The sequence below is a fragment of the Peromyscus californicus genome, unplaced genomic scaffold (genome assembly GCF_007827085.1).
Source record: "Peromyscus californicus insignis strain IS unplaced genomic scaffold, ASM782708v3 Scaffold_13__1_contigs__length_99412109, whole genome shotgun sequence".
Lineage (NCBI taxonomy): Eukaryota > Metazoa > Chordata > Mammalia > Rodentia > Cricetidae > Peromyscus > Peromyscus californicus.
The window spans coordinates 67,060,376-67,075,373 of record NW_026294424.1 but is presented as its reverse complement, the minus strand read 5'-3'; the positions used below and the strand labels follow the sequence as shown (position 1 = coordinate 67,075,373).

Genomic DNA, 14,998 nt, shown 5'->3' with positions numbered 1-14,998 from the left:
CCGGCCATTTTCCACACGTAAGCCGCGTCTACTCGTCTCTCTGGCGAGCACAACTCTGCCCCTGCATGGCTGCTTCTCAGGACAGATGGGGAGGACACAGACCCAGAGAGAACTTTCCAGGCTACAGGAAAGCAATGTTTTGGGAGTTTACTTAAAAGAACAACTTCCCAACAAGACCTGAGTCAACACATACACAGGTTCAGCAGCACACCTGCTTCCGGCCTCCTGGGCTTCTCTTGCTTCTCTGGCCTGGCAGATCACAACCCAGAGAACCTCCCAGGACTTTCTAAAGTGCACACACACACACAGGAGTGCATCTCAGGCAGGAGTGGTCGATGCCTACTATCTCAGCCTGTAATCACAACACTCAGGAAGCTAAGGCAGAAAGGTTGCAAGTTCAAGACCGACACTGGCTACCTAAGTGAGTTCAAGGCCAATCTGAGTTGAAGATCAGACACTGTCTCAAAACGACAAAAACACGGGAAAGGAAAAAGGTACGTCTTTGTTTGTGGTTTCCTGTTGGGTTCACTTGTCTATCTAATAATTTATGATAGCAAAAAGATACTTTATTGAGTTCCTTAGACAGTTAAGTATTTACTGAATAAATGTGTTCCTACACATGCATAAATCAGCTGCTTAAAATCAGAACATTTCCATATACCTGAAACACCTCTGATTAGATAATGCACCATCATTTCTGACTTACCTCCCCATTCGTCAGCAAAGCTGACTTCACGTTTGCTGGCAATACAGTGCTTCTTAAAATACATCCTTAATTCTAAATGGGTATTCTACAAATTTGTATTCATTTATCTCAATAAATTTAGGCTCCAAAGCTTAAATACATATTTCACCTCAATTTAACTCTATCTTTACAGAAAAAGAAATCAAAAGTAAATAACACAATCAAGAACTCCTATGAGCCTGTTTGCCTCAGAAACGAGCTACAGCTCACCTGACATTTTAGGTGGCAGGGATTCAAGGCCACAGCTTTTCCACTCGGTCACAGAGTACTTCCTTTCCTTACAGCACAGACTCACGAGCTCACACAAGCCGGGCAAACGTTCTACTGCTGACCAGCACACCCCAGCCCTGGAGCTTTCAAAACAGGGTCTTACTATAGGGCTCAGGCCGGCCTTGAACTCTCAGTCCTTCTGCCTCAGGCTCCAGAATGCTGAGACTAGAGACACAAGTTTCTTCTAAATGGTATGGCACTGAAATAATCATTAAAGAGACAATGAAAATAACACTTAGGGCCAGCAAGATGGTGCATCCAGTTAAAGGATTTGTCATGAAAACCTAGTAACCTGAGTCTGGATTCCCAGAATCCACATAAAGATGGAAGGAAATTTCAAACTTATTCCAGAAAGTTCTCTGGCCTCCACACATACACTTTACATACACACATACATACACTTTACACACACACACATACACTTTACACACACACACATGCACTTTGCACACACACACACACACACACACACACACACATACATACACACACACTTGAAAACCCAATTGTATATAAAGGTTTTTACCTGAAAGTTCAGATTGATTTGGGGGGTTTACTATTTCAAAAGAACAAATTATTTTTTAGCTTTTCAATTAAGTCAATTAGCCAGGCGGTGGTGGCGCACGCCTTTAATCCCAGCACTCAGGAGGCAGAGGCAGGCAGATCTCTGTGAGTTCGAGGCCAGCCTGGTCTACAAAGCGAGTTCCAGAAAAGGTGCAAAGCTACACAGAGAAACCCTGTCTCGGAAAAAAAAAAAAATCAATTAAGTCAATTAATACAGTCTTTCTTCCCATATTAAACAGTTTAAAATACTGCTGACATTTTTCAATAGGCCTATTTTAGTATTGTCCCAGAAAAGCCAGTTTTAAAGGTAACTTGAGGTCACCGGAAGCGTCTACTCACCTTGCTTTTTCCTAACAGTTTAACTTGGCATGCTATTCTGAACTGATGCCTGAGCAGGTCCTTCTGTCTTCGTGCGAGCACCTTACCTGACCAGCCTCAGCAAGAGTCCCTGTTAGAGTTAATCTCTCATAAGATCTGGCAACTCGTGTGCCCAATTACTGCTCATCCCCAAACAGGAGGGCAAGGCTGTTTCTGACTTGTCCAAACTAAACCACACGTTAGACGCACACCTCATCCTGCCTTGTGCATTCTGAGGAGCCTGCTGTCCACGGGCTGTCTCATCTCGTAACACTTCAGCTCACTCTGCCCCGGGAAGTGTATTCACAAAGCTCGCTGCCCTGATCACTCAGTCAGAGATTTCATAGCTTCAGCTGATAAATACACAGCATCCTTAGATATCTCACCAGTACCTAGGATTTTATTTCATTTTCTTGACTACATCAGTGAATTAGCTGCTAAACTAGTAATTTTTAAAAGAACAAAATTTTCCTACTTATCTCTAAATAGCACCAGCTCTGGCATGTATCATCGCTTTCCTGACTTTTCCCCTGCTCTGTGTTTTTCTTTTGCTAATTCTCTATTTCAGAGCTGCTTTTCCTCATACTCCTCTCCCTGCCTCCCTTGTGGGAGATCAGAAGCACAAGGCAGTGCATGAGATGCTCCACCCTCTGGCCTGGTCCTGGTTCTTCCACACACAATGTTTATGGATGGTGCTCAGGTCCGTGTCGGGCCAGGACAGTCAAAGAAACAACACGCTTGATCACATCTCCAAGCCTCACTCATTCTCCACTGTCTGACTTCTACGGTGTATGCTGTCGAGCGGGAAACACAACAGATGCCGCAGCCAGATGTGAAACTGTGCTAACACATGAGCACGCAAGCCCTGGTCCAGGGAGATGGTTCAGTGTGTGCTTGTCCTACAAATATGAGGCCCTGGGTTTGGATCTCCAACTCCCATGTAAAAAGATGAGCATGGTGGCATGTGCCTGTCTTCTTGGCCCCAAGAGAATAGACAAAGATAGGCAGAACTGGGTGCTTGCTGGCCAGTCAAGTCTAGCCAAAATGAAGTTCACTGAGACACCCTGTTCTAAAAAATAGGGTGGAGAAGCAAGTAAAGACATTTGATATCAACCTCTGGTCCCTCCAGGGTACCCACACAGTGTACATCTGTATACACACACAGACACACACACACCATATATACACACATACCATGAGCATACACACAAACACCTATGAACATACACATACTCCGTGAGCTCGTACACACACGCACTTGAGCACACGAGTGTGCATACACTCTGAGCACACACACATACACACATGAGTACACACACACCATGAGCACCAATCAACACTGTCCAGGCACTCAGACACAGCTGGGGATCAAGGGCACACAGCTGGGGACCAAAGAGCAGACAGGTGGCCAGGGCCAAACACACTGTCCTCCACCGCCTTCCTTAACTGAAACTTACAGTTATCATAGTGCCACTTTTTTAGTTTAACATTTAGATATGAATTACTATAGTACCAATTACTCATTTAAATCTAAACTCCAAAATTAACTATATAATATTCATAAGTCAGAAATTAAAGTGTTGTTACCATAGCTAAGACAATCTTAGAATCTTACTAATACAAAATCCTATTTTAAAAACTAAAACGACATCACCAACTGCTAAGTTAAAAAAAGAAAAATCTTCATGACCACCAACAGTTTCAAGTAGAGAGTTGTGTTTTCCTCCTTAATTATTAACTTGACCCTGGAGATATTATTCCAGTATTACTTATCAGAGCTGAGAGTTAAACTCAAGCATACCAATGCACACCAGCAGGCCGGAGAACATATGATAAACCCATGAATTGGACAGTCAAGCAGCAATTTAAAAAGAGAACAGATCCTTTTAAAATGTGCTACTGAAAATGGACCTGTTCGCCACTGACCTCCTCAACACACCTGGCACAGTCCGTTCCCCAGTTCCTCCTCCCTGTCTGGTCTAACTGGGGACCCCGAGAGAGGAAACTGAGCAGAGAGGCCAGCTACTCTGAGATGCTCCCACCCCGCAGAGCAGGAAGCCTTCCTCCATCACAGGGCTGGGGTAGATAGAGCACACAGCAGGTGTGTCAGCCTGGACCTGGTGAGTACTGAAAAGCCAGTGCATTCCAACAGACTAGTTCTTCAAACTCTGTCTTATGCTTAAATTTCAATTGACTCTGAATCAATCTGGGAAGATGTGGGGGAGGTCTACATGTCAACAATCTACCATTCAGTGAAAAATTAAATACCATGGATGTTTCTGAAAACACAAACATACATACACACACACACACACACACACACACACACACACACACGCACGGAAACATCTGGGGGAAAAGGCAACATTAAACAGCGTACTAGGGAAAGTGGTAGATTGGGAGATCCAAAGCCAACAAGTTTCACTCCATTCACTTTGGTGCCATTCAAGTTTCTTCAACAAGCTGTGGCCTGAATGTGACCCTCCAAAATTCATATGCTGACATCCAGTTCTCAAAGTACTGGGATGGAGAGCTGGGGTCTTTAGGATTGATGGGGTCACAGGGGTGAACCCCTGGTGACTGAGAATTGAGACTCAGGGAAGAATCCTGTGGGTGCCTCCTCTCCTGAACACAGAATGCAGAAAAGGCCACCAGGGAGAACAGGCCCTCCCCAGACATGACGGTAAGGCTAGTTCTAGGGTGTTCTGTCGCAGCAACCTGAATCCACTACCGTAGAACTGTAGTAATTTTTATATTTTACAACACCCTTTAATAATGTTTGCCACAAATTTTATAGCTGTAGATCAAACGCATGCTCCTGAACTTTAGAAGCATAAACAGCTTAGAGAAGTGGTTCTCAGGATGCGGTGGTTCTCAGGGTGCGGTCCCCTGCTCAGTGGCATCGTGGCCTGGGTGCCGGTCAGGTCAGATGGGCAAACACTGAGCCACACGAGGTTGAAGGAGGGAAATCAAAATGCTGTTTAAACCATGAGGACCATGGCTCTACAGGATAACTTTAAGAACCGGGTGTCAACTTTCCCACTCAGGAACCCTCAGGGTTCCGGCTCAAACACGGGACAAAAGGCAAACTGAGGTGCCTATTAACAAATCAAAGCTGACACTGGTCACCAGGCTCTCCCAGCATCCCTCAGTCCCTACCTGTTACAGGGTGCTCCTGGCTGTCATACCCCACCCCTACCCTAAACTTCTCCAGCCCAGAGACTGGGCTGGGCTGGGCTGTCCTTCCCTCAGCTGCTCTTTCCTCTATAACTTCCCTCTTTTGGCCTCTTGCCCTCTTGGCTGCTGCTCTGGTTCCCCTCTCTCCCTCTCCCCTCCTTTCTCTCCTGTCATGGCCCAGTTCAGTAGGCTGGTCATGGCCAGAGATGCACCTGGCTACGCTCTCCTTCTCATCTACAATAAGCCTTCTCCTCCTCCACACCTAGGAGCAGTCATGTCCTCCTTTTATTCCTTTTTTCATCCACTCAGGACCTCCACAGGACACAAACACCTCCCCACCTTTCAAACCACTCTGCCTTTCGGGCTACGTTCCCAGAGCCTTTCAGGACGAGCTGCAATGCTTCAGTGAGGAAAAGGACTGCTCCTGAAACCTACTAAAGGATCTTCAGGCCCTCGGAGGAAATCAGAGTGCTATCTCAATGCAGAGCTTTGGAAGAGATCCCTGGCTGGGAAGGTGCTGTCACATGACTGCCTTTTCACCCGGGGTCCTCAACAGTGACAGCTTGTTCTCTGAGGGATGTTACAGGGTGCGTTAAGGTGGTAACTCAAAGCCTCTGTGGCCATGGCTTCCCTTTCACAGTGACACCTCAGCATGCTCACTTAAAAGTCAGTAGTGTTCACATTTACCTGTTTGGTGATCGTCTTGGCCAACGTCTTCTGTCAGATTCTGGAAGAAATATGATCGTTAACACCAAGAAACCGCACACCCTACAGCAAGCGCGCAAGCTCAGTATTTTCGTAAGCAATTGAGAGCCACAGCGTAAAGTCTCTTATCAAAAGCAATTGTACAAAGGACTGCTTCAAAGCTGGCAACTGGATCGTTAAAGACTGACTTACTAGCTTGTTAAGGGTATGGTAGATCTTATGAATGTTTGCCAGTGTTGAGAGATGAGAGTTCAGCTGAAAGTCTTCAAAAGAAAAGGGAGAAAAGAAATCAGTGTTAGCTGATTCGCAGACAGTAAGAAATTTCCAACGCTCAAAAGTAAACGTAAATAGTTGTTTTAGTACCTCAATTAACCGGATACTTATAAGTAAACAACATGCAACTACTAACTCAGCCCCCAGAAATAAGTTCTGACCGTAAAGTCCAATCTCCAACCAAATGCTAAAAGGCATGGGAGTTCATGTCAACTCTAAGGTAAAAGGAAAATCCTGTAGTAGTTGGGAAATCCTGCCAGCTGCCAACCTGCATCTCTTAGGAAGATATAAATAACGGTAGGAACTCAAACGAGCCATGCGAATAGAAGACGGCTCAGATCTCAGAGGGAATGGGCTCGCTTTCCCATCCCTCCCCAGAATTTTGGTATGACAAGCACACCCCCAGCCAGAAAACGACAGAATGGTGTCCCAGTGTTCGGCACTTTATAGTCTTACAGTGTATTTCTTCTGGGGTTGATTATACAGTACTGCAACAGGAATCTATCTATAACCCTCCACCTCCCCTTAAACACGCAGATAAAGAACTGTCTCGTGAACTGTTGGTCCCAGAGCACAGGGTAGTGTGCAGCTACCTGCAGGCCCTGCAACAGTGGAGAATGCACTCCTGAGTAAGCACTCTCCCCGTGCACAGAGGCATCCATGCACCCACCACCTCTAACCACTTCAGGACTGCATGCTATGTCAGGCGCGAGAGAGCCTGGAGGCTGCTCCATGCCAGAACCTTGCACAGTATATCTGCAGTACAATTATCAGGCTTTAGAATTTCCCACCTCAAATGCTTTTATAGCCAAGGATATAGCTCAGAGGTAGAGTCCCAACTGAGCATGTATGAAGCCCTAGGTCAGTCCTTAGCACCACACACACACAGACAAGATTTTGAAGTATGTGCACATACTATGAAGACTATACAAAGGAGTGAAAAGGTTATTAATAATTTGATATTTGAAAATGTATCAGTAAGCATTTTTATAAATAGCAGGATTTACATTAATTCCATTTCTTTCCAATCACAAATATTGGACTGAAAGTGGCCTAGAAAAGACGCTCTCCGCCAGGCGGTGGTGGCGCACGCCTTTAATCCCAGCACTCGGGAGGCAGAGCCAGGCGGATCTCTGTGAGTTCAAGGCCAGCCTGGGCTACCAAGTGAGTCCCAGGAAAGGCGCAAAGCTACACAGAGAAACCCTGTCTCGAAAAACCAAAAAAAAAAAAAAGATGCTCTCGGAGTCACACCATTCTAAGTCACTTCACCGCGATCCCAGGGACATGCACCAGATGTAGAGAGCACACCCAGGGGTGAGATTTGACCATGTGAGTTGTCTGCTGGGCTGGACCCACTGTGCTCCTGCTGCTCTCAATCTGTCAGAAAGGCTCACCCTAGGAATCCACTCGTGGGCAGCCCTGCAGGGCTGGCAGCCAGGCAACAAGCTGTCCCTGACGGTCACAGGTGGGCACAGGAACAGACGACACACACATGTGCACCTGCACGGCTCTAGCAGACACTACCACCCAGAACCTCTAAACAGGCCTGAGAGATGGACTCCTGGCCTGACGTGGTGGTGTTCCCCTAAAACCCCAGTGCAGGCGGAGGGGCGTATTCAAGACCCAAACTTAGAAACACAAGCATAAGCTAAGACCCCTGTTAATTGTCTGGATCCGAATAATCTGGCCATTTACTGAAGGTAAATGGCACAGGATCAATCCTGATGACCCACTCAGCACACCTGCACAGGGAAGGCTCAGAGTGGTACACAGGATGAGAATGGACACGTGTGCATGTGTGTGCACAGTGTACATACCTCCTCGTGTTTATACTTAATAAAAATGGACAGGGTCTCTAAGCCAGAAACAACAGTGCTTTACCTGCCCTACAAGAGGCTGTGGGGAGCTGCAATACACAACTCCCACGCCCTTCTGCAACTACCAAACCACAACCATCTCGGTATTCTGTTAAGAAACAGAACAGGTCAATACATCCCACTATCACTTTGCTCCCCACCCCCACCCCCGAAACCAACGCTGAGACCATGGACTGTCTTGCCACTGAGGATAACAGAAGGGAAGGCAGAAAGGATGGGTCAAAAGGCCAGCACACATGTAGCACGCGTCCCGTGGCCACCATATGTCACTTCACTAGCCTGCTGTTCAGGTCATGCCAGACTTTGCATAAGTGTGCCTACACAAATGGAGGTTGTTCAACCATCCCCTTCCCTGTAGGAAAGATGGAAGACACACAAGAGAAGACGCAAGTTATCCTCACAGTGAGTCCCCACGTTCATGAGCTACTACACCCTGCCCTGGCTTCTGAGTGTCTTTCACGCAAGTCCACAAACCCTTCTCTTCCTACTCCACACCCATCGTCTTCCCTCCACACTCAACCCAGTCCACCGGGGCGCAAGCCAAAAGCATGTACTGTGCTATACATTCTGACCCTGGGTTCTAGAAGTTGGTTCAAATCGCCAGTCCACAGGTTTTAGTTCATTTGTAACACAAATCTTAAAGACTCTTGCTGTGGGATGGTCCGTATGTCAAGTGTGTTGCGGATTGGTCAATAAATAAATCACTGATTGGCCATTGGCTAGGCAGGAAGTGTAGGCGGGACAAGGAGGAGAATAAAGCTGGGAAGTGGAAGGCTGAGTCAGAGAGACACTGCCAGCCGCCACGATGACAAACAGCATGTGAAGATGCCGGTAAGCCACGAGCCATGTGGCAAGGTATAGATTAATGGAAATGGATTAATTTAAGCTGTAAGAACCGTTAGCAAGAAGCCTGCCACGGCCATACAGTTTGTAACTAATATAAGTCTCTGTGTTTACTTGGTCGGGTCTGAGCGACTGTGGGACTGGCGGATGAGAGAGATTTGTCCTGACTGTGGGCCAGGCAGGAAAACTCTAGCTACAGACTCTTATTAATAAAAAACCTGAAGCCAGGTATTGGGATGAACGCTGAAAGATCAGAAGCAAAACAAGCCACAGTCAGCCTCTCCTCGACAACTCCACAGCTTCCAAAGAGACCTACTCCTGTCTACACACAGTTCTGTTCTGATTTGCTCTCTCCGCCCAGCTACATCACTTCCTCTTCCTACACAGCTCTGTCACTTCCTGTCTGTCTGTACAGACCTCCATAGTTAACTAGTTTTAGAATTTAAGGCGTGTGCCACCACATCTGGCTCTGTTTCCAGTGTGGCCTTGAACTCACAGGGATCCTGCCTGCCAAGTGCTAACATCGCATGACTTCTGTGTTGTGGTTGACTTTTTCCTCTGATCTCCAGGCAAACTTTATTTATTAAAGCACAAATAAAATATCACATATTTCAGCACAAATAAAATATCACCACATTAATTCAACCTAATTTTCAACTCTATCTATAGAATGAAAAACAAGTTACCCTGTGTAGTGCTTTAAGGATGAAACTATGCAACTGCCTGCTTACATGATGTCAAGATGGGTCACACCCAACCACAATGCCTAGAATACTCAAAACTATCAACTCCACACCAAGTCACCACAGAAAATAGCTTCTATCTATGCAGGTCCAAAGACCTATCAAAGTACCAAAGATCCCAAAGTCAGAGCTCCTCTGTGACTGATGCAAGTGGCCTGACACGTCTCCACAACCCATAACAGTGTTGCTACACATGAAAGTGTGGACATACACACACACACACACACACACACACAGTGATGGGGGCAGGAACTCTCCACGCACTGGGAAAGACACCGGGATGCTCACAATTTACATTCCATGTAAGTGTTTCATTTCACTAACGGCAACAAGAGGGTCCATCTGACAAGTCACACACTATGTCAATTATCCATTTCCATACCCAAGTCCTAACACAAGCACCAGGTTGTCGTTGCACTCAAAAAGGCAAAAGGAAAAACAGACGAAACCAATAACATGAATAGTCCTTTAGTCTCACAGTGTAAGTTAAGAAGACACGAATTTAGCAGGAAAAAATAGCAATAAAAGATAAATTCACAAAGGTTAACAGACACTGGATTTATGGTTCATCTATTCCATGCTCAGGGCAAGTAATAGACCTTGAAATCTAAAATAGAATTCACATCCTTACAGCAGAGATGTCAGGGTAAAGATCAAACGCTTTACAGGGAATAAATTCAGGAAAGCACTAACAGATTCATAAAAATCTCCGGCTCATCTTTCAATTCTAAAGGATAAATGCAAGGTTAAGTCAACTGTACTTGTGATCCAAAGGCTTTCCACAGTGAGCAGGGGTGGTCTGACTGCAGGGGACAGGCACCCCTCTACAGTCCATTTATAGCCACAATCTGCTCTGCACAGCACAGCCTGACTGGTAAAGAGCTCACCTACATTATCTTCTGAGTATTTTCAAAACCACCAACAAACGCTGACCGGGTATGAAAATGTCATTTGATTTCGTTACTATCTGCTGTGATCTGTGCCAGATCAAAGGGAAGGAGGGCTCAGACCACTAAACCACCCCACTAACCCACCGTAGATATAGACCTCTACAACATGACGAGTAGTAGGGATCGAATGACCCGGGGTGAGCTCAGACAGGACCGTCAAACAACACTTCACTTTCTAATAGTTTATATATCTGTAAGGATCGGAGACAATTTTAATACACAATAAACAAAATCCTTCCTTTCTACCATAATGCCAATTGTAAGATATAACTGAGAGCGTCCAATGATAACAGCAACAAAGCAGTAATACACATAGGAATAAACTTCGAAATGTGAAACAGAAATGCAGAAAGAGTCAAATCTAGTGGAAGACATAACTGCAGAGATGGTTATTTCTGGAAGGAAAAATGCCAACATTATGAAGCAATGGCGTTCCCTTCAGTAAACTACAAATTAAAAGCAATCAAATTCCTATTCTGCCTGTCCTGCAATTTTCACCCACCCCACCCTCCTACCCCGACAGCCATCCCCTACCCCCACAATCACCCCCTACCCCCAGTCACCCTTACCCCCACAGTCAACCCCTATCCCTACAGTCACCCCCTACCCCCACCCCCACCCCCTACCCCACAGACACCCCTACCCCTGGAGAAAAATAACAGTAGGCAAAAGGAAGCGAAGACTTAGAACCAATTCTGAGAACAAATGCTGCCCTGCCGAGAACCTGCTGAGGTGAACAAGGAAGAACTTTCTCCTCGGGTATCAACACGAAGTCTGGAGCAGAGGCAGAGATACTACTGTTGGGGGGCAGACTGCATGAGTCTGGAGCAGAGGCAGAGATACTACTGTTGGGGGGCAGACTGCGTGAGTCTGGAGCAGAGGCAGAGATACTACTGTTGGGGGGCAGACTGCGTGAGTCTGGAGCAGAGGCAGAGATACTACTGTTGGGGGGCAGACTGCATGAGTCTGGAGCAGAGGCAGAGATACTACTGTTGGGGGGCAGACTGCGTGAGTCTGGAGCAGAGGCAGAGATACTACTGTTGGGGGGCAGACTGCATGTATCTGGGGCTTTGTGGGTGCGATGCATCTGTGTTGCAACTACTTGGCCACTGCCGCTCAAGTGCAGATAACTAGTACATAAAGAAGTGGGGCTGTTTTCCAATAAAACGTCATTTGTAAAAACTAGATGGTGGGCAGGACTCGGCCCCTGGGCCCCTGGCTGCCCCTGCCTGGTGTAAAGGTGCAGCAGCTACAGCAGTACAGGACTGCAGCAAATGGGGGGAAATGGATAAACACCGGTCTCTCTGGGTAAACACATGCACAGAGTTAACGTGCTAAAGAGCCTTTCTGTCTGTTAGTGTTAGACACCATCTCTCTACACAGTCCTGCTGGCCTGGAGCTCACTATGTAGACCAGACTGGCCTTGAACTCACTGAGATCCTCCTGCCTCTGCCTCCCAAATGCTGGGATTAAAGGCACACACTAATCAATAGAAAGAGGTTGTCAATCAGGGAGCATGTGGAACAAACTAAAACTGACTCCTACCTCAGCCACAGTAGAAAGGAAAGGTTGTTCAAAGCAGTTTATCTCGGGCCCAGAGCGCGGCACGCACCTTACCTGTACCGCATCAATTTCATCGACGGACGCTCTGTGAGCACACCACACACACATACACCTCAGAGCCTTTGCACATGCTTCCCCCTGCCTTGAGTGTTCTTCCCATTAAGAACAGCACGGTTTCTTCTCACACTTACGTGTGTCATTTAAATAACCCTCTTGACAGGATGTTGCAGACCAACAGACAGGATGTCTTCTGCACTCTGCCACTTGGAACATTCTGCTTTTCTCTGCTGCATTTGTACCACATACCATGCACTATAAACTGTCTCACAGCCCTACAGAGGCCAGGATCTTGCCCACTGCTGTATTCCGAATACCCAGAACACTACCTGCTCATATAGAGTGCTCAAGAAAGATTCAAAACAGTGAATGAATGCAGGTACAGAGCTAACACACTTTAATAGAGTCAGGGTGTTTCAAGTCATCTTCAAGTGTCGTGAGAAAGGGTAAGCAATGAGCCTGTGAACCCTGCTGAAGAGTTTAGACTAAGCATCCTAAGACTATGCTTTCTCAACTTGCCTGCCAGGGGGCACGCACATTGAGCAGATAGAAATGACATATTCAGCCAGCACTAACTACCCAGTGGCAACTGATCTACCACACCTTTACAAGAAAGCAAATCTGAGCACAGCACCAAGCTGCACATGGTGCCACCAGACTCCTGGCGGCTGGCACACACGCCTACTGTACTATCTACTGCATTAACTGTGCAGGCCAGCTGCTGCTGAGAGCTAACTCCTTCAGAGAACACATGCACTTAGGAGGCCAAAACGAGCCTTTATTCGCCTTAGTGAGGAAATGACCTGCACATAAATCTTTACTGGAATGCAGGGGGAAATGGGATAACACCAAGACGGCTTGCGCTGTGGCCCTCCAAGGCTCTTCCTTTTCACTCTCAAACAGGGTCAGATGGCAGCACTGGCCAAGCTGGGAGTAAGTCACGCTTTGTGGTGGTTTGAAAGAAAATGGCCCCCAAAGGGGGTGGCACTATTAGGGGGTGTGGCCTTGTTGGAGTGGGTGTTGTCTTGTTGGAGGAAGTGTGTCACTGTAGAGGCCAGCTCTGAGGGTTCATATATGCTCAAGCCATGCCCTTCCTGTTGCCAAGCAACACTTCCTGTTGCCTGCAAATCAAGATGTAGGCCACTTGGCTACTTCTCCAGCACCACGTAGACATGCACACCACCATATCACACCATGATGATAATGGACCAAACCTGAAAAGGTAAGCCAATTAAATGTTTTCCCTTATAAGAGCTGCTGTGGTCATGAAGTCTCTTCACAGCAACAGAAAGCCTAACTAAGACAGAAGTTGGTACCAGGGCCTGGGGTATTGCTGTGATAGGCCTGACCATGCTTTTATTGGAAGGAAGGAATACTGACCTCTGTTGTGGAATATTAGTTGAAGATGTGCTACATTCATTTATGCTATGGAAATATTTGTTAAATGATACAAAGATGTGCTGCATTCTTTTGTGTTGCATTTGTTTAACTCTGTGAAGCTGTGTTTCTTTGCCTGCCTAAAACACTTGATTGGTCTAATAAGGAGCTGAATGGCCAATAACTTGGCAGGAGAGGAATAGGTGGGCTGCCAGGCAGAATAAAAAGAAGCAGGAGAGCAAAGAGAGCATGAAAAGGAAAAGAGGAAAATGCTAGGGGACAGCCACCCAGCCACACAGACAGCCATGGAGTAAGAAGGAAAGCGAGATATACGGAAATAGAGAAAGGTAAAAGCCCAGAGGCAAAAGGTAGATGGGATCATTTAAGTTAGAAAAGCTGGCTAGACACAAGCCAAGCTAAGGCTGGGCATTCATAAGAAAGATTTAGCCTCCATTAGGGAGCTGGTGGCAGGACCCCTCCCAAAAAAAATCCAACAACAGACCTTGGGACTATGGATTAGAAAAGCAGTTGGAGGCTTTGAGTGCTGCTAAATGGGCCATACCAGTTAAAAGCATGGAAGACAGTGGTGTTAAGAGTGATGTGAATTGTGGAGAGCTGGCTCAAGAGTTTTCAGAGGAGAAGAGTTTTAGTATGTTGCCTAGAGATCATTCTCGTCATATATTGGTGAAGAAAGTGGCTGCCTTTTACCCTTGTCTGAAATGTTTGCCTGAGGTTAAAGTGAAGGGTTTTGGGTTAATTTCCTTGGCAGAAGAAATTTCAAAACAGCCTAGTATAGACTCTGTTGTGTAGTTACTAGTGTTAACTCTAATGAAGATACATAATGAAAAGGAGCGAGCTGAGCAAGAAAAAATATTTGAGAAAAGAAACACCAGAAAATGGAATGGAGATAAGCTCTGTATACAAGGAGATAAACAGACTTAAGAAATAGAACAAAGAGAGTGACACTATTAGGAGGTGTGGCTTTGCTGGAGTAGGTGTGGCCTTGTTGGAGGAAGTGCATCACTGTAGAGTGGGCTTTGAGGTCTCATATGTGCTCAAGCCACACCCAGAGTCTCAGACCACTTCCTGTTGCCTGCCTATCAAGATGTAGGACTCTCAGCTCCAGCACCATGTCTGCCTACACACCACCATGTCCCATCATGCTGATAATAGACTAAACCTCTAAACTGTAAGCCAGCCCCAATTAAATGTTTTCCTTTATAAATAGAGTTGCCATGGTCATGGTGTCTCTTCACAGCAATAGAAACCATAACTAAGAAACACTTCCTAACTGCTAGCCCAAAGTTACTTTTCCCAGTCCTCCTCCTTATGAGGATAAGATCACATTCCACATGAAATGTACGACCTTAGCTATCAAGCATATGAATTAGTTTAATATTAAAGAAAAAATATTAAAACTGGCTAAATCTTAAAAAACTCTAACAACTTTTCTAAAGGACAAAAAAGGGCCAGAGCCATAAGAGAACAAAATTAAAA

General features: G+C 46.0%; 1 protein-coding gene across 5 annotated transcripts in view; it reads right to left on the bottom strand.

The window, feature by feature from the left end:
• Positions 1 to 14,998, bottom strand: part of Dcun1d4 (defective in cullin neddylation 1 domain containing 4) — a 78,135-nt gene that overhangs the window by 45,500 nt on the left and 17,637 nt on the right. For 4 of the 5 annotated variants that reach the window (XM_052735128.1, XM_052735127.1, XM_052735131.1 and 1 more), the window contains exons 2-3: positions 6,011 to 6,081; positions 5,801 to 5,840 (exon numbers count right to left, since the gene is read on the bottom strand). The exons of the other annotated variant lie outside the window; for it this stretch is intronic. In XM_052735128.1, the coding sequence (XP_052591088.1) occupies positions 5,801 to 5,840; positions 6,011 to 6,081 (111 nt within the window). The remainder of the gene's footprint in view (positions 1 to 5,800; positions 5,841 to 6,010; positions 6,082 to 14,998) is intronic. 5 annotated transcript variants of the gene reach the window in all.